The sequence below is a fragment of the Microtus pennsylvanicus genome, chromosome 14 (genome assembly GCF_037038515.1).
Source record: "Microtus pennsylvanicus isolate mMicPen1 chromosome 14, mMicPen1.hap1, whole genome shotgun sequence".
Lineage (NCBI taxonomy): Eukaryota > Metazoa > Chordata > Mammalia > Rodentia > Cricetidae > Microtus > Microtus pennsylvanicus.
Genome location: NC_134592.1, coordinates 70,974,627 through 70,995,013, shown reverse-complemented (window position 1 = coordinate 70,995,013; position 20,387 = coordinate 70,974,627). Strand labels below are relative to the sequence as shown.

Below are 20,387 nucleotides of genomic sequence, written 5' to 3'. Positions count from 1 at the left end.
CTTTTCTGATGAGCGATCGAGGGGTAGTGGATCTGGGGAAAGGGGAGAGGGGAGGTGGTGGAGAGCTGGGAGGAGCAGAGGTAGGGGAAATTGTGGTCAGGTTGTACCGTATGAAAGAAGAGTCTATTTTCAATTAAAAAAAAGAGAGAGAAATATTTTTTTCCTTTAAAACCTCCACACTTCTCTCTCAACTAAACCATCTTTGTTTTCTTAGACTCCCTCATGAAACCAAGATGGCTGCCAGAATTCCACACGTTCCATTCAGACATCACTCTATTGGGTAGATAAAATGGACTATTTTCTTTATATTTGTTGGTGTCTAATAATAAAAAGCTTTCCTAGATATTCCCTCATAATTAATTTATAAAAATTATTTCCTATGTATATACTTAAATTAACACTAAAAGTAACCCCATGACTAAGTGAAAACAGATTTTGGTTTTCTTACCTCAGCACTATGGACATTTCAAGCTCTAAAATTTATTGGTGGGGAGCTTCTGCCCTCTCTCCAGTAGTTAACCAGTGAGGCCCCAGTGGCTTCCCACGCAAAATAGGCTATTGCCATGGCTCTTGGTTGTCCACTAGAACTAGACAGTGAAACCCTATTGCTGAAAATACCACGTGCAATGGTTCCAGGACACAGAGAATCAAGCTAGAACGGAACTGGAAGCTTCATCCCCAATAGCCCAGGAGAAAGCCCAGCTCATCCAAGACTTCCTGGTCCAGTTGCCAAGGTTGGAAGACAGACATTGCCTTCCTACTAGAGGTGGAGGCGTGGACATCATTGGGGAGCTGTCATGCCCAACTCTCAGGAACTTTACTGCAAGTCACTGAGACACAACCATCCTCTAAAACTAAATGAGAGAAACTCAGAAACTAGGTGCAAAACCAGTATATAACAATACCCAAAACAAACAAACAAACAAACAAGAGATTGCAAAGAATAACCAAATCATGAAAATAGTAAGATGTTTAAAGCAGTTTTATTTCTCTCTCCCTCTCTTCCCCCTCCTCAAAGAGAAAGAAAGAAAGCCTGATTTCTTTAGCTCTTTATTATGTTCCTGTAATTTGAGTCACCTAGAAGATTTTCTGCTTGCTTTGTGTCTAATCCGCAAAACTCACTGACCTCCCTCTCCCACTGGGAACAATGGTGTACACACAGTTTCTACATTCATCCCCCCACCCCCTCCCCGTTTTCTTTCTCTTTTTCTTACAGTGTTGAAATCTAGCCAAATGTCCAATTACCTTGGAAAGAAAACGGTAGAGGAGAAAAGAAGCACAAGGCCTTTGGTGTCATTTCAAGAGGACATGCGATCTTCCTTTAGAGCAAGGAGAGCGTTCTCCCTGCAAAGCATGAGAACTGAGGGGAAGCTAAGCTCTTTGACCGACCTGTGTTTGTCAGCACACAGGTGACAGCGCTCGGGTTGCCATGCAGGTGAAGTCGTAGGCCGGGTATGTGAGTGTCTATAAATCCACACCCCTTTGAAACGGGAAACATCCTGAACGAGGTCGTTTCTAACAAGATCGCTGGGCAGCTCAGGTAAGCAAGCCAAACTTCCAGACCAGTTGGTGTTCAGTCTCTCAACCTCTGCTACCTTTAAATGATCAATTCACCGTTTTGCTACTTAAAAGTGAGTCCCTTGGTTAAAAGTGGGACACATGAAATGAAACTGTATTTTGCTGCTGCTACTGACCTGGTTTCCTGTACCGGCTTCATAATTTCACTCTCAATTCATATTAATAGTAGAATAAGTAAGAATTAGAAATATCTGGGTGCTGGCTATATTGCTTCCTTTTTTGTTTTGTTTTTTTAAATAACTTGTTTTTCATTTAATTTCATTTCATGTGCATGATGTCTTGCCTGCATGCCTGCATGCATGTCTGTGTGAAGGTGTCCGACGTCCTGGAACTGGAATGACAGACACTCGTGAACTGCCATGCTGGGACTTCAACTTGGGTTTTCAGGAACAGCAACCAGTCCTCTTGTTGTTGTTTTTATTGTTTTTATTGAGCTATGCATCTGAATCCGTCCCCTTCCTTCCTCCCCTCTCCCCTTCTACCTGCGACTCCTGCACTCCCAATTTACTAAGGAGATTTTAGTCTTTTTCTCCTTCCTATGTAGATCCATCTATGTCTCTCTTATGGTTTTGTTGTTGTTGTTGTCTAGGTTCTCTGAGATTGTGGACTGTAGGCTGCTTTTTCTTTGCTTTATGTCTAAAAGCCACTTATGAGTGAGTAGATATTATATTTGTTTTTCTGGGTCTGGGTTACCTCACTCAATATAGTTTTTTTTTATAGATCCTCCTTTTGTATGCAAATTTCAAGACGTCATTGCTTTTTACCTCTGAGTAGTACTCCATTGTGTAAATGTACCACATTTTCTATCCATTCTTCGGTTGAGGGGCATCTAGGTTGTTTCCATGTTCTGGCTATTACAAATAATGCTGCTATGAACATAGTTGAACAAATGTCCTTGTGGTATGGCAACCAGTACTCTTAACCATCTCTCCATCCTGCAAAATTTTTATTTTAAAATATAGAAATGTTCAGTATTGAAGTAAATGGCTTATATTAATTACTTTTCAAAAGCACAAGCCCAGTGCCAGGAAATGCTAACTGGCCAATGTTGATTAAGCCTATTGGTAGTCATGAGGGGTGGTGGTCCCCAAGGGTAATAGATGCTGCTGCAATGGAATAATCGCCTAAATTCCTCCAAATGTCTGCCCTGGCAGCCAGAACTTAAAGACTCTCAGTAAGTCAAATGCTGACCATTGATGCTGAAAGTATCACTCATTCCCAAACAACTATACACAAGTTGTATTGTTTTGAATACAGTCTGTATCTTTTTTGCAACATCTAACAAAGGTTTGTAATTTTGAATATAAAAAGGTGCTTGGTACTAGTACATAAATGTGTAATAAGTATATAAATACTTGAAATTAGGAATTACAGATTCCGTCTCCATTTTGAACTTAGACCTAAAATAGCACAGACAGCGAAGTTGCACGTTTCTCTCGTTTCTTGGGGTAGCTTCCACCTGTTCATCTCTGTCCCTAACATCAAGGACTTTCCAAACACTTTCTCCATCTTAACTTTTCTTGTCTCTTCCTTCTAAGATCCCAGAAGAATCTGTTTAACTGTTTAACCTTCTCAAGGAGGTGCAACTTCGCAGGCAATCTCAGAGTTTTTTAATTTGTTATTTTATTATTTTTTGCACCTGTAGCTCATCTGCAGGCCTTTTGGGGGTACTATCAGCTTCTGGAAGGTCTACATATGAGCACAGGATTCTAGTGTAGGCAGCTTTTCAACTTCTCTACTGTAAATTCAGCCTGCCTGAAGCTGGCCTGTCCAAGTTCGGTTTGTTACCCCAGGCTACCCCTGTTCCCTGCTAAAATCATAGCTTTCATTCCATCTTCTAGGTACAAGATGGCCAGACATGGAGGGAACACAATGACATTCTAAACTGTTTTTTATGATTGATAAGTATAAGAACCGAAAGGAATAGTGTTATCAGACATGGTTACTGTTTAACAGGAGCTTTGGGGCCTGAATACAAGAACGGTAATAAATTGTTGTGCTGGTGATTGTGGTGGAAGCCATTCAGTAAGACTAACCTGGGATGGCAAGCTCCATCAGTTCAGAGGTGACCCAGAAGAGACAGCACCAAGGATGAGAGCATGCTGGAAAGAGAGGGATAAGGAAGCATCTAGAGAAACCAGGGTCTAGAAACCTCCACTGAGCTCTTGTCCCCCAAGATCTCAACACTACCCTACATTAACTGTTACAGTCACCAGGTGTTTTGCTGGGACCAAATTTGTGTCTTGCTAATCTTTCCATTTCTCACTATTCATAGAAGAGCTAAATATAGCCAACTCAAGCAGAATCAATAAGCAACCATTTATTAAGTTTGGGCTAGGAAATTTCATTATTATGGAAATTCACTGCCAGATTATACATATCTGCAGCAAAAATGCTTTGAGAATTTTTCAACAAACATGAAGCTTGTCTGCACATTTACTTCTCCTGTTACACGTTTATTTTAGCGATGTGACGGTGCATGGCAGTTCTTAAAGGGAAGAAGTTGTAATCTGAAGGGAAAGGCTACCTGACTGCTGGGAAGCATGAGGAAGCTCTGTGAAGATGGAGCTCTGAAAATTAAGGCTCCTCCTGGTTCTACTCTGCTTCTTGTTTGTAGCTGAAGCAGTGGTTTTTTTCACAGCTAATCTCACTTTGCTGTAGAATTAAAATGTTGTTTTCAGCTATTAGGCCCATAAAGATGAAAAGACAAGGGGTCTTTGTACATGCTAAGGGCCAACTCTGCCTTCATATTGCATTGTGGAGGTGATGAATGAACGGGATTGTGCTTGAGTTCCACTGCAGAGCGAAGCACATCGCAGTGACCTCAAGGACAGTTGGGTGTCTTCAACCTGCTCTTGAATGTCTCCTGTGCCCTGATATCCAGAACCTTCACTAATTTAATATCTATTAAGATGGTTCAATGTCTCTAAATGCTTTAAAAAACAATCCCCAGAGTTTATCTAATGTGAAATCAGAAGAAGAATCTGTCGGCATGGGGTTTGTCCAAATATCTTTAAATAGCAGACTGTTGAAAATGACCAGATTCTGAAAATTATTTTCTGCCATCTAGCTGCCTCTGAGTGACTTTCTAGAAGACACGATGCTCTGTTCCACTTTGTCCCTCTGCCTCTTGCTGATCACAGTTTCTACCAACCTTGCCATCGCTATCAAAAAAGAGAAGAGACCTCCCCAGACACTCTCAAGAGGTACAACATTCTCACTGGAGTTTCCAAACTCGGTCAATTCAACTGTTCTCAAAAATACCCAATACTTCTCTCTATAGTTTGATTATAAGCAAATAACTAGATATTTGCTATGTGTGACCTTAAAACAGATGTTTCTAAAGGGGGGTCATCTGTTTTAGATGTAAATAACTAAATTTCAAGGAAATAACAATCCTTGGGTTTGGAGGTATGTTTTGTTTGCTTGCTCTGTTTTCAAACCTTGTGGATTTGACTGGCTTGGAACTTGTTATGTAGACCAGGCTGGCCTAAAACTCGCAGAGACCCGCCTGCCTCTCTCTCCCGAGCATTGGGATTGCAGGTGTGCACCACTGTGCCTGACTGAACAGCATTTTGCTGCATCTTTTGTAGATATTATAAAGAACTGGCTTGGTGTCTACAGCTTTGATTGACTGTAGACACTTGCCTTTTGCTTCAGCTCCAGAAAATCTATTTTTTTGTATACTTACAGTTTTACTTTGGTCTAAGAAACAAATAAACCTTCCTATCCAGAAGCATGATGAAGAAACAGTTCTCAAAATTAGTTTTTATATTTCCAGGGAGGAGAAAAAATTATTTGCCCACACACGATTGATTCAAATAATCGGGATAGCCATGCAGTGCTTGGTGGCTCTTTGGAACGGTGTTCTGAGCAGAGGGAAGAGTGACCCCACCCTGCAGGTGGCTTCCACACCATTAGCTTCTTCGGATCGACAGAACACCAGCTGTGTGTCTGCGTTGTTTACCTAAGTGAATTAATGCAGCTTTAGCCTAGCAATCATGAGCTGTATGTGGAGAAAGGCAATATCTACTGCAAAATAAATAAAGGACAAAGACATTGCCCTGGGAATAATTCAGCACATAGCTCTCCATACAAGCTAAGAGTTATAAAAATAAGAAGGTTATTGACCTTGAACAACTTAGGGCCAAACTATCCATTGCCCTTCAAGTCCTATAGTGGAGCTGCTTGGCGTTGCTACAGCTCTTGTCTAAGAGGTCACTTTCCTGGGAGCCCATTTAAATGTTGATCAACGGCTCTGCAGCAAGGTTTTATTATGTTTGTTGTTTGGTTGGTTTATTCATGTGTCAAGGTCATAAGACAACTCGTTGAACATGCTAACTCTATTCTCTCCTTCCTCGATTTGAGTTCCAGTATTCAAGCTCCAGACATCAATTTTGGCAATAAGATCCTGCCCCTGCTAAGCCATCTTTGCTGGCCTCCTTTTTTGGCAACTTTTAATTTTTATGAAAGCCAATTGGAGTACATACAGCTTATTTTGAACAGCCTGGTTCTACTACCTCAGTTATTAAGACACTGTTTTATAGAAAACATGACTACTAGTTAGTGCTGGGAGTCTGTGTGTTGAGAGCTGGGCTATGTCTGTTGGTCCTTTGGAGATCATTTCTGTTAGAACTGGCAGAAAGGCGGGAGTGGGTGGAAGGAGTTCAGCAGAGACGGGGCCAAACGGTTCAGGTCAGAGACGAGCGTAGAGAAAACAGAAGATAGTGAAGGAAGGACTAGGGTTGAAAAAACACACAGAGAGAGAGAGAGACCAACACTGCCTAACATCCTAAGGAAAAGGACTAGGGTTAAAAACACACACATATGGAGACCAAGATTTCCTAATGTCCTTTTTAACCAAAGAATGCTCAGGGCCTGGTCCAGTCACTGACGTACAGCAGAAACTCAATAAATGCACAGTAGTAGAATGAACAAAATCACTGAAGACCCAATAGCATCACCAAAGCTGGAGACAAAAGCATAGCCATGAATCCGACCTGAAAGAGAATTTAAATTCTGTTGCATTTGGCCCATAGTAATTATGACCTAGACTGTACAGAAACGGTTATGATACAATATGTTCCCCTGCGGCTCTAAGGATATTTAGGAAGCTATAATTTTTTTTTATTCCTGGGGACCAGTGGATTAAAACAGAACAGATGGTTCATTAATGTCTGAGGGGCAAAAGTGATCAGGAAATGAGACTGAAATGTTTCCATTGCTGATGCTCTAGTATCTGAGTGACAGTTTCAACAGGTGAGAGGAGCTAGAGACAGGGCTCAGCTGTTAACAGCACTGGCTGCTCTTCCAGGGGACCTGGGTTCAAGTCTCAGCAACCACAGGGCAGTTCACAATCCTCTATAACTTCAGTTCTAGGAAATCTAATTCTGACCTCCATGAGCATGAAGCACGCTTGGGGTGTGTGTGTATATATCTACACACCTGCGAGCAAAGTAGCCATATACGAAAAACTTTAAAAATACAAATAAATCTAACAACCAAATACAAGGAAAAAAGGGAAACTAACCAAGGGGCTGCTGTCATATTTCTAGAGTAAGTTACTGTGAACTGTGCTAAAAGCAACACCCAATCAACTTCCAGGATCATTCAGAGAAGACTCCAGCAAAGATGTCTTCCAAGGTTAAGACATGAGGTCTGGCACAAGCACACCTCTTCTCTCCTTGCTATAGAAGGGCACAGTGGCTCTGTGGAACACACCAACAACTCCTCGGAAAAATTAAAATACATGCCAGCTGTGGTAGCACCTTTAATCCCAGCACTTGTGAGTTCAAGGCCACCCTGACTCCAGGAGACTCAAAACTACATACAGAAATCCTGTCTCAGAAAAGAAAAAGTTAAAATACAGTTACCATTCAGCTCAACAATTCCACATCTCCCTAGAATCCCCAAACAACTGAAATACAGGCACATTCTCATCTGCTCCCTGCAGCAAAGAACTCAAATTCCCATCAGCTGATGAGTATATAAAAAGAGGCTTCCTAGTTAGGGTTACTACTGCTGTGATCAAACACAATGACCAGAGAAACTTGAACAAAACGGTTTATTCAGCTTACACTTCTGTATCCCTGTTCACCGTTGAAAGAAGTCAGGGCAGAAACTCAAATGACAGGATCCTGGAGGCAGGAGCTGACGAGGAGGCCATGGAGGGTGCTGTTTACTGACTTGCTCAGCGTGGCCTGCTCAGCCTGCTTTCCCATAGAACCAGGATCAACAGCCAGGGCACCACCCAGGATGGGCTGGGCCCTCCCCCTCAATCACTAATTAAGAAAATGCCCTACAGCTGAATCTTATGGAAGCATTTTCTCAATTGAGATTCCCTTCTTTTGGATGATTCTAGCCTGTGTCAAGTTGACATAAAACCTTTGCCAGCGTGACACAGAAACACATCTCTGGTAAGCCATAAGCACACCTTCTTGTGCATCCCTAGGATCTTACACTATTACCAACAGCCCAACAAAACACGGTCACAGACCTTGAAAGTTCCACAGTCTTTACAAATTCACTTTAAAATAAATGCAGTCTCTTTTTAAAAAAATCCTGTCTCTTTTAAAACCTAAAAGTCGTTTGTTTTTTTTTTTTTTAATTCAGTCCCTCAACTGTGGGCTTTTGTAAAATAAAAAAAATAAATGAAATATTTCCTTACTTCCAGAGGGAAGAATGAGGGCATGGTCAAGATCAGAACAAAGCAAACAAACTCCCACAGTATAAATAAGTCAATGTCTAATATCTACAGGTCTTCTGGGCTCCTCCAAAGGCTTGGGTCACTTCTCCGACCCCGCCCTCTGTAGCACACACAGCTTGTCTTCCAGACTCCACCTGTCTCCCCTCCACTGTCGCTATTGCTCCTGGAAGTCATCCCATGGAGCTGTTATCTCCAAAATACTCTTTTGCTGCAACTGGGCTACACTTTCACCAATAGCCTCTCATGGACTCTCTTCATGGTGCCAAGTCTCAAGCTTTCTGCCTGGCCCCTCTCAGCTTTTCAATCCTGGGTCTTCAACTGCCACTGAGGCTGCCCCTTTACCAAGGGCATCTCCTGCCCTCTCACTGTGCCAAGCCTCAACTCTCTCCATGACCCCTCATGCCTTCAAAGCCAGTATCACCTGAGTGACTCTTCCACGTGACCAAGTCCAGCCACTAACACAAGGTACACCTTTGGCTGGAATACAGCCACAGGAAACACTTCCTAGAAGATTTCAACTCAGTGATGCTGGTGTCTTCTTAATCACTGCTAATTTCTCAACTCCAAACAACCAGCATCAAGTATCCCAGAAAAGTAAAGATTCCATTTTAGTAGTTCTGTTATCTTGCTAATCACAGCTGATTATGCAGGCCCTGCTAACCAAAACCACAGATTCTTCACACACACACACACACACACAAAAAAAAAAAAAAAACACAGCAGAGGCTTTGCTTCCCTCTGAAACTTCACAAGCCAGGTAGCCAGGTCTCCCTTGTATGCACTGATCTCAGCTTTCTTATCTTCCAAGTTCCTACAGAACAGTTCACTGAGCCCTCAACACTCAGTGTCTTTCTGACCCAAAGTTCCAAAGTCCTTTCACGATTGTCCCCAAAGCAACAGGGTCAGGTCTGTCACAGCACACCCCACTCCTGGTTCTAACTTCCTTCACCACATAAGTGTCTCTCCATATCATAGGATAATGTTAAGCCATAGAAAGGCCATTAGGTATTAATATATGACAGAACACAAATGAAGTTTGACTACATACCAGATATTTCCACTTACATGAAATGTCCAGATAAGCAAAGTATGAGCGGGGGACTAGTTTAGGGGTTTCTTAGAGCTTGTGCAGATCTAGAAAACAGAGGGTGGAAGACAGCTACAAAATATAGGCTTTAGGACTGCCTAGAAGGCTCAGCATGGACAAGTCCTTACTGCCAAGGATGGTGACCTGAACTCAGTGCCTAGAATCCTCACATTGGAAGGAAAGAGTCCACACCTCAAGTTGTCCTCTGAGCCCTACACTTGTGCCCTCCCTACACAAAAATACATAGATAAAAAGATGTAATTAGTTTTTTAAAAAGCAGAGTTTACTCTGAGGTGGTGAGAATGTTATAAAATTGATAGTAGTGCTGGCCTCATGACTCTGGGAATATACTACAAAGAATGTGTACTTTCTATGTGTGTGTTGAATCATATGTGGATAATATATCAATAAAGTTGTTACCAGAGGACAAAAAAAGAAAACAAGAAGAAACACAGAATTGTTTTTCTCTTACTTCATGATTCTGCCTTTGATTATTGCTATTACACACTTGAGTTATCACCACAGTCTGACATCTGAACACAGAAAACCTTGAGCCGAACTAGCCCCCAGACATTCCTTTCATGATAATTCAGTCTTTCTCATCCATATTTCAGGCAATTCCTAAAGACTCTGCAATATTCCTGGATGCTCTGTACCTTCTACTTCTTGAGGGCTTTATCCTTTATTCTCTGCTACGAATTCACAACTGCTTTTGTCTCCTTTCTAAGGTCAGTGGAGTCTCTACTGTAGTCACGGCTTTCTCTTTCCCTCTCTTCTACTCTTTGAATGTGTGTGTGTGTGTGTGTGTGTGTGGTATGTGGTTCAAATGTGAAATTCTCATCCTTGAATGTTTTTCCAGTAGAATTCAGAACTCCTTCCTGTCAATGTGCACTGTCATAGAAGCAGCCAGCATCCTTTGGTACCCAAGATACAAAGGGCACTTTGTAGTATAGTCCGAAGGACTCTTGGCAATTTTTTAGAAGTATGCTAGCTGCTATTTCACACATATTCTGAAAGCTGGAGCTTTTGCAGGGACAGAGATGTCTTCTCAACCACCTTCAGCCATCATCCAGCACTGATCAGAACTTTGTAGGTTCAAAGCTGGGTGTGCTCTCCCAAATCTACCTGAGTACACTTTGGTAGGGCACTGCTTTGTACCCAGATATAACTTATTATTGTTTACACTGCATGCCAGCCGGCAGCTTTGGAGCTGTCCTAGGTCTGCAGGTTGACATTTGCTCATCAGACAGAGACCAGTAACCCTGGAATAATGCACTGATTTTCTCTCTTCTTCAGGGTGGGGAGATGACATCACTTGGGTACAAACTTACGAAGAAGGGCTCTTTCACGCTCACAAAAGGTAAATTTCTCTCAGTTGCTGTTCACGTGCTGTTTCTCGTGCCTCATGGAAGACCCAGAAATGGTTGCATGAGCTTCTTAAAGAATGCCACACTTCCTGCTCCGTACCTGCACAGTACCGCACACAACACTCACGTAGAGAATGCACTACATACACATACAACACACGAATTTGTCTGTCAGGTGTGTCAAAGAGGATATTAAGAGGGAAGTTTTTAATATTTTGAGACAAATTAACATGGAAAGTCAATATACTTAAACTCATGAAATGTACTATAAACAGCTCAAAGGATGAAATTTTCTGAATAAATATCTTTATCTTTCTTATTTGAAAAAAAAGTTCCAAATAATCTAATATTTTACCTTAAAGATACCTTTCATCCCCACCCCCACCCCCAAAGGAAGAAACTAAGGTCAAAGTTAGTATTAGGAAGCACATAGTAAAAACCAGAGCAAACATAAGCAAACAGTAAGCAAGACAACGATCAACAGCACCGTACAAATAAAAGCTTTTTTTTTTTTTTTTTTTTTTTTACTTTTTACTGTTTTGGAAGAGATAAACCCAACATAGCAGTAAAGAAAACAAAAGAATTCTAATAAAATCAGAATGAAAGGTAGACATGACAATGGTATCCCAGGAGCTGGAGAGATGACTCCATAGGTAAGAGCACTTGCCACTCTTCCAGAAGACCAGAGTTCAATTGCCAGCCCCCGTGTGCCTGTAACTTCAGCTCTATGGGATCCAGCACCTCCTGGTGGCCTCCCTAGGTACCTGCATGCACACATGTGCACACACACACACGTGCACACACACACACACAAAAGCAAAAATAAGTAAGAAAAACACAACTAGACAAAAAAAATGTTATCACTGAAATGGTCACCAGAGACTATTTGAACAACTACTAAATCAATAAATATTCTAGCAGAAACATAAATTTCCACACTTCCTATATACATAAAACCATCAAGATTTAATCATGAATAGAGAATGTGAACAGACCAGTGATGAACTTTTATTCATAATTTTAAAAGCAAAGGCCAGTCTCTGATGGTTCTAAAGTTTTGTTTGTTTTTGAGACAACATCTCCTGCATCCCAGCTGCCCTCGAGCTGTGCTTCTCTGCCTAAGCTCCCCAAACACTGGTTTTACAGCTGTGTGCTAACACTCCTTGCTGCCTGATAAACTATTAGAGAACCAATTTATCTAAAAATAAATAGAAAATAATGTATTAGATTTTGTTAATAAGGCTTGAATTACCCTGGTAACAAAGTCAGGTAGAAACTACAAGAAAAGACCCTTTTGGTAGTCTGAATTAAAATGCCCCCATAGGGAGTAGCACTATTTGAAAGGATTAGGACACGTGGCCTTGTTGGAGGAAGTGTGTCACTGGAAATGGGCTTTGAGGTTTTAAATGCTAAAGCCAGGCCCAGTGTCTATTTCTGGACCCAGACGTAGAACTCTCAGTTAGCTCTCCAGCACCGTGTCTGCCTGCGTGCTGCCATGTTTCCCACCATGGTGATAATGGAATAAACCTCTGAATCTACAAGTCAGCCACAATTAAATGGTTTATGTTAAAAGAGTTGCCGTGGTGTCTCTTCACAGCAATAGAAAATTGACTAAGACACCCTTGATGAACACAAATGGAAAGACCCTTAACAACATCCTAGCAAGTAGAATCAAATAGCATGTTAAAAACATCATTAGCCATGGTTGAATAGGACTTAATCCTAGAATGTAGGATTAATCAATATTTGTTAATAAGTATGGTACCCCATAATAGCAGAATGAAAAATCACATGATCTCTCAGTAGCTACTGAGAAGCATCTGTCAGAGCTTAGCATCAACGCACAGCAAACTAACTCCAGAAGGCCGACCCTCGGCACGAGAACCGTATGACGTTAGGTCACGTGCCCAGTGGAGACAGGTTGGAAGCTTTCCTCTGAGAAAAAGGACGGGAGAGTCACTCTCACAGCTTCTCTTTCCACACAGTACCTGAGGACGAACTGAGCAGCCTAACCAAGCAAGACAGAAACATAAAAGGCATCCGCATGAGAAAGATAGAAATTAAATCATCCCATGTGCACAGGAAATGATTGCATACATAGAAAGTCCCCAGGGCTGTTAGCACTCATAAAAGATCTCAGGTATAGTGGTCATAAAGATGAATAGGTAAGTAAACACAAGACACCAATATTTCTGATTGCATGGCTTTTCTGCTTAACCAAGAGACATATGCAATGAGAAAGGACAAGGACCAAGGAGTGGGGAGGGAGGGAGCATATGTCACAAGAATAAATTTCACTGACACGAAGTCTTCTTTAAAATTAAAAAAGAAATCTCAAGTCAACACAAAGAAATGAGTGAGGGATATAATAGTCAAGAACAAATGGTTACTCCTGGAACAGAGGCGGAGCACTAATTCATGTGAAGGTAAAACGGCAGTGATCCCTTTTCCTCTTGCACACTTGGGGGAAATAATTTAAAACTGCTGACTCACATTTTAGTGTTGACAAATTGATGTGAGATTCCCCTCTGTATTCTATGATTATGTTTTATTACCATTGGTTAATAAAATAAGCTGCTTTGGCCTATAGCAGGGTAGAATACAGGTAGGTGGGAAAACTAAACAGAATGCAGGGAGAAAGAAGGTGGAGTCAAGCAGACGCTATGTAGCTGCCAAAGGAGAAAGATACCAGGACCTTGGTAAGCCACAGCCTCATAGTGATACACAAATTAATAGAAATGGGTTAATTTAAGATAGAAGAACTAGCTAGGAATATGCCTGAGCTGTTGGCCAAAAAGTGCTGCAGTGAATATAGTTTTTGTGTGATTATTCAGGTCTAGGCGGCTGGGAAGTGAAAGCACAGTCTCTGTTTACAACAAATGAAAGAAAAAAACTTCTTTCCCCACCCCCCACATCCTGCCTATAGCTTCTTCTACATGATAATAGCATAGTTAAGTCCTGTGAACGAAAATGTGGCCACAAACCCACAGATATTTATTCTCTTCTACTGGAGAAACACAACCAAACAAAAATTTGAAGCCTTGTTTTAGAATGTAGCTGCTTCAATTTCTGCCATAGTCTCTCTGCTTTCATTCCAAAGGAATAGCAGCTCATTTGTGAACTCTTAAGAATAAGTCCTCCATGTAACTGATGTACGTTTTCCCTTGGATTCTAATTGCTGTGATCTGATGCTGGGGGTGGATTTCCCCAGACTTCTCTCAAGCACCTTCCAGAAGTGCAGCTGTGTTAGGTAGAGGCTATTGGTTAGTTCCCAGCCTCCCAGACCCAAAATTAAGACACAGAAACTATATTGTTACACTGTTTGGACAATAGCTTAAGCATATTTCTAGCTAGCTCTTAGATCCTAAATTAACCCATTTCTATTATTTTATATTTTAAAAAGAGGCTTGTAGTTTACTGGTAAGGTTCCGGCAGTGTCTGTCTCCTTCGGCAGCTACATGACGTCTCCCTGACTCTGCCTTCTTTCTCCCAGCATTCAGTTTAGTTTTCCTGCCTAGCTCTATTCCGTTCTGCCACAAGCCAAAGCAGATTCTTTATTAACCAACGATAATAAAACATATTCACAGCATACAGAGGGGAATCCCACATCACTGCTTCCCCTTCAAGATGTCTTGTAGGTGCTGGGAAGAAATGGCAGCCAATCAGGAAAGCAGAGTGCCCATGCCCCTGCCTGTGCTGCCTCAGGACGCCTACTCTCGCTGACACTCCATCAGAAGAGCTATCTATGTAGAAAACTTACTCAGCTGATGTGTACAAGGTTGAGCATGGGCCTGCCTGTGAGAGTGTCATTAATCATGTTCAGCTTATGTGGGCTGACTCCAGCTTGACCTGCCTGTGTAAGCCTCATTGAATACCTTTAGGCTTAGCTTGCTGCTTACAAAGAATTGGGTGTGACATTTTGTTCATTGTAGCTCAAATCTGCAGCTTTTCTAATGTCTGATGCTGGCGAATAGTAGCTTTCTAATTAGCTCATAAATCCTAAAGGTAAGTTGGAAAGGTCTTATTAAAATGTACTTCTAATCCAAGTTGGGGAAGTAAATAAAATTAATCATTTAATGTTTGTGTTTAACATTTACCAAGACTAAAAATTGTTGGATACAGCATAGATTTATGCAATCACTGAATTTATATACTTATATTTGGTAACTGCTTTTGAAAAGATTTATACTGGCCTAGGATTGTAGCCAACTAATAGAGTGTTTGCACAGCATATCCAAAGATTGGTTAACAGCATCGCCAAATTAATCAACTAATACATAATAATTTTTGTTGAATAGATATGTCTTGAAATCACTCGCTTTTGATGCCCATGACTATCTTATTATTAAAGCCACATTTGAAAAAAATAATCCTATATATCTGTTAGTCAATTTTTTGTTGCTATAATAAAAATATATGAGACTGGGTAATTTGTGAAACCAAGAGGTTTACTTAGCTCTAGAAATTCGAGAGCACGGACATTAATATCTACCTGGCTCTGAAGAGGCCTCATGACAGATGGCATCGCAGGTTGTGATTGTCTGCAAAGAGGATTAAACGCTTCCAGCATTGCCGCAATGCATTTTTGTGGAAACTAATCCAGTGTCAGGAGACCAGGTCCTCTCCCAGGAGACACGTTGATAGTCTTGAGGAAAGAGCCATTATCTACCCTTGTTATGATCTACAGAGTCATTAGCCACCTTCCTACCCTTAAACTTTCCACTGTTTGGTCGTCCCACTGAGACCCTGCTTCTACCTCAAGAACCTTCGGAGTAAAGGTGAAGCCTAAACCGTACGAATATCCATGCTCTAGTCATTTTACCCCTCTCTAGTCACTGTGCTCACTTTACTCTTAGACTAGACTTAGAAGCAAATGAGTTAGTATAAATAATTCACAGTTGAAATCAAAATGATCCTGAAAATATATTGATGGGGGTTTCGCTTGAGTTATTTGTAAATTTAGGTTAGCACATGAATGAAGGGCTAGGATACTGGTCAAATAAGACGATCTTGTAAAAACTTAGGCGATAAACCAGGAATATTTTAGGTTGACTGTCCTAAAATCATATATCATGTTTCATTACACACAAATTTTATGTATAGCATCCCTTGGGTCCTGGAGGTAACATTGTTCTCTAGCTATCTACACATGCTATAGAGGACCTAAGTACCACTTGCCACTCTCAGTATAGTTCCTGAACCCCACTCAGATTCTGACTCGGTGCCTTATGAAGCCTGTGAGCTGGTGTTTATAATATGGTACTTGGTAAGATCTGGGGCCACATACTACCTAATGTAGGCTTCATTCCCATGAAGTATGAGTCTGGTATTTTTATTTAATATTGTCAATAGTACCAAGAGTACCAAAATTTTAAAACTAACCTTCTTCTATAATTTTATTCATCATTAACCTCTTAACTTCACTCTGTGATCCCTCTGTCTAGTAACAAGCCGCTGATGGTTATTCTCCACCTGGAAGACTGCCGATACTGTCAAGGTAACTTTAGCTACTGGTATCTTCCTCCGTATCCAGCACAAGGTAGAAGTGAGCTCGTGAGAACTGTTCAGAAGGCACACAGGCAAACCCCATTTTAGAAATGTCATTCCCAGAGTAGCACCATTCTACAAATATGCTTAAAGACCCAGTGAGAGCCACCTAGGGGCGCACTCTGGTAACTGCAGCGGGATTGTGAGTCAGAGGTAAACCCAGGCTCAGCTACAGTGAAACACAGTCCAGACAAAAGATTACAATTGTTCATATGTGTGGAATGTGAAATTATGATATGCTCTTTGGACTCTGATACACACTTCTTAAGAGAATCAAAGTGATTATGACAACTTGCTGGCAGAAATTGTTCTAACCAATGAGCTACTCAGAAACATAAGTAATAAAATCAGTGTGTTCACAAATATCATTGTCCCTTGACGTCTCCTTGGACATCCTCTAGTTCATTGCTTCCCAGAGAGGAACTGAATGGTAAAAAGACAGCAAACCATTTATACCCTTGACATTGATGTAAACAAGAGAAAAACATACTAATTTTAATACCATATTGACAATGTCTTGACCCTTTAAACTAGCTGACATTTTGTTCTCCTTCACAGCACTAAAAAAGGAATTTGCCAAAAATGAAGAAATACAAGAAATGGCTCAGAATAGCTTTATCATGCTGAATCTCATGGTACGTGAAGTCCACAGTGTTTTTTAATATCATAACTTCACAGGAATTTTTAACTCTTCTTTATTCCGAACATTCAGGGTCAAGTACTAGTTACTACAGAAGTTTAAAAAACCCTGATTATAATTTTCAGAAAATTTAGCTTCCATACAGAATACTCCACAGTCCAATATTGTTCATTAATTTCATCTGCTTCCAGCATGAGACCACGGACAGGAACTTATCTCCTGATGGGCAGTATGTACCAAGGATCATGTTCGTCGGTATGTGTGCCACCCTGTCTGTCAGTTTTGCAAAACCAGCAGGAATCTCCATGTTCTTGCTTTCATTTGGCTTTCTTGGAGGCTCTAACTTAAGCAATATTTTTATTGATTTTATTGAGCTATACATTTTTCTCTGTTCCTCTCCTTTTCTCTCTCCTTCCCTTCAACCCTCTCCTTTGTCCCCATGCTCCTAATTTACTCAGGAGATCTTGTCTTCTTCTGCTTCCCATGTAGATTAGATCCATGTATGTCTCTCTTAGGGTCGTCATTGTTGTCTAGGTTCTCTGGGGTTGTGATTTGTAGGCTGGTTTTCTTTGCTTTGTGTCTAAAAGCTACTTATGAGTGAGTACATATGATATTTGTCTTTTAGGGTCTGGGTTACCTCACTCAATATGATATTTTCTAGATCCATCCACTTGTCTGCAAATTTAAAGATGTCATTATTTTTTCTGCTGTGTAGTACTCCATTGTGTAAATGTACCACATTTTCCTTATCCATTCTTCAGTTGAGGGGCATTTAGGTTGTTTTCAGGTTCTGGCTACGATGAACATAGTTGAGCACATGTCCTTGTGGTACAATTGAGTATCCTTTGGGTATGTTCTTTGAGTATATACCCAAAAGTGGTATTGCTTGGTCTTGAGGAAGGCTGTTCCCTAATTTTCTGAGAAATTGCCACACTCCCATCAGCAGTACAGGAGTGTTCCCTTTACCCCACAACCTCTCCAGCATAAACTGTCATTAGTGTTTTTATCTTGGCCATTGTTACAGGTGTAAGATGGAATCTCAGAGTTGTTTTGATTTGCATTTTTCTGATAACTAAGGATATTGAGTATTTCCTTAAGTGTTTTTCAGCCATTTTAGATTCCTCTGTTGAGAGTTTTCTGTCTAAGTCTGTACTCCATTTTTTATTAGATTATTTGTTCTTTTGATGACTAATTTCTTGAGTTCTTTGTATATTTTGGAGATCAGAGCTCTGTCTGATATGGGGATGGTGAAGTTCTTTTCCCATTCTGTAAGCTGTAGTGTTGTTTTGTTGACCATGTCCTTTGCTGTACAAGAAGCTTCTCAGTTTCAGGAGGTCCCATTTGTTTCTCTCAGTGTCCATGCTACTGGAGTTATATTTAAGAAGTGTTCTCCTGTGCCAATGCATTCAAGTGTACTTCCTACTTTCTCTTCTATGAGGTTCAGTGTGGCTGGCTTTATGTTGAGGTCTTTGATCCACTTGGGCTTGAGTTTTGTGCATGGTGATAGATATGGATATATTTTCATTCTTCTACATGTTGATATGCAGTTATGCCAGCATCATTTGTTAAATATGCTTTCTTTTTCCCATTTTATACTTTTTGCTTCTTTGTCAAAAATCAGGTGTTTGAAAGTGTGTGGATTAATATCTGGGTTTTCAATTCAATTCAACTGTTTCTCCTGTCTGTTTTTATGCCAATACCAGGCTGTTTTCAGTACTGTAGCTCTGTAGTAGAGTTTGAAATCAGAGATTGTGATGCCTCCAGAAGTTTTTTTATTGTACAGGATTGTTTTGGCTATATTGAGTTTTTTGCTTTTCCATATGAAGTTGAGTACCATTCATTCAAGGTCTGTGAAGAATTTTGCTGGGATTTTGATGAGCATTGCATTGAACCTGTAGATTTTTGTCTGACTGACCTGTCCAGTGGTGAGAGTGGAGTGTTGAAGTCTCCTACTAATGGTGTGTGGGGTTAATGAATGATTTAAGCTTTAGAAGTGTTTCTTTTACATATGAGGGTGCCCTTGTATTTGGGGCATAGATGTTCAGAATTGAGATTTCCTCTTGTTATAACCCAAAATAAATTAAAAGAGATCCATGAATTTCCAAACAGGAACTTTGAGCTAAGACATCACGAATTCACATGATGAACACGAACTTCGCTTATAAATTTGCTGACCTTAGTTTTAGAGCAGAGAGAAGAAACAGCTTTAAGAACTTGCTAAGTAATGTTTGAGTGACTTTGTTTGGGGTTGGTTTTTTTTTTAACAGACCCCTCTTTGACTGTCAGAGCTGATATAACTGGAAGATACGCTAACAGACTCTACACGTATGAACCCCAGGACTTACCTTTGTGTGAGTATTCATAAATTACCCAGGTAGACCCTGACTACCAAGGGTCAAGAGTGGCTCTTATCAGTGCTGTCCACAATTCAATCTGTGATGCTGAGAATCTGGGTATGGTGTTTAAATTGCAGCCTCTCAGGACTCACAAAAAGAAAATACAAAAAAACAAGAAAAAACAGAACTTCCTATGATCACTGAATCATGAGATCAATAAGAACTTCGCACAAATCAAAATGACACAAACGTTAACAGAGATAAATAACTATCTCCAGGTGTCAAGGACCCCACATGCTCTTCTCAGATAACAATAATGGAAATTTGGCAGTCTTAAATGACCTTAATAATGAGGTACAAATTTACTAAGACTTTAACCATAGCATTTACTATCAGCCATATTTAAGAAAATAGTATTGGTCTCAGATCCAGCAGTACCGAATAAATTCAATAGCTAACTAAAAATAAAACCCTTTCAATGTTCCCTTAATAGAACTGCTTATTATAAGTGAATTTGATGAGCCACTACTGATTGGTGTAATCACTGAATTTACAAATTTTCCTTTTGCATAGAATACAGTATACTAATGAGCCAACTAAGACAAAAATTAAACAATCCAACTCTGCATGTTACCATTTAGATTGTAGCATCCCCTACTTTCACTTACTAAGGGCACAACATGTGTTTCCTCTTATTTCAGTAATAGACAACATGAAGAAAGCACTAAGACTCATCCAGTCAGAACTGTGAGGAATGATGGAAGAAGATGCTTCAGCTCTAAGAGGTCCAAAGCGTGACAAAAACCTCCGGCTCGCTAGCAAATGCAATGTTCAAGCACATGGATTTTGTAGCATTGCTATTAAGATTGGTGACATATCCGTGATAGTTTATGGAGGTAAACTTGAATTTTAATAAATGTTAAAATGTGTGATGTTGCTGTAGTTTGAGGTTCACTGATACCACTAGCCATGACGGCTTGACCTGACCTCAAGGTTACTACACTCTGCATGTGAAATGTCCCCACTGCCTCATGCTTTGAAGACTTGGTTCTCAGATAGGAAAGAAGTTCTGTAAAAGGTGGGATGCAGCTAGAGATTATAAATCATGATAGTAGCTCACTGAGGG

General features: G+C 40.5%; 1 protein-coding gene across 2 annotated transcripts; it reads left to right on the top strand.

The window, feature by feature from the left end:
• The first annotated feature begins 1,480 nt into the window (after positions 1-1,480).
• On the top strand, positions 1,481-20,184 carry Agr3 (anterior gradient 3, protein disulphide isomerase family member). 2 transcript variants are annotated; one of them, XM_075947948.1, is made up of 8 exons: positions 1,481-1,540; positions 4,649-4,784; positions 10,668-10,731; positions 16,183-16,235; positions 16,844-16,920; positions 17,117-17,180; positions 19,193-19,276; positions 19,963-20,184. In XM_075947948.1, the coding sequence occupies exons 2-8, from the start codon at positions 4,679-4,681 to the stop codon at positions 20,010-20,012; spliced, it is 498 nt and encodes a 165-aa protein (XP_075804063.1). In that variant the 5' UTR covers positions 1,481-1,540; positions 4,649-4,678; the 3' UTR covers positions 20,013-20,184. The 2 variants fall into 2 exon arrangements, with proteins under 2 accessions (XP_075804063.1, XP_075804062.1); XM_075947947.1 differs by having other exon boundaries at positions 1,536-1,631.
• Positions 20,185-20,387: the final 203 nt, after the last annotated feature.

Coding starts and splice junctions, on each gene's coding strand:
- Agr3 (XM_075947947.1), top strand. CDS start 1,602: ATGATCAATTCACCGTTTTGCTACTTAAAA. Junction 1,632..4,648: donor CACCGTTTTGCTACTTAAAA/GTGAGTCCCTTG, acceptor TCTGCCATCTAG/CTGCCTCTGAGTGACTTTCT. Junction 16,236..16,843: donor AGACTGCCGATACTGTCAAG/GTAACTTTAGCT, acceptor TCTCCTTCACAG/CACTAAAAAAGGAATTTGCC.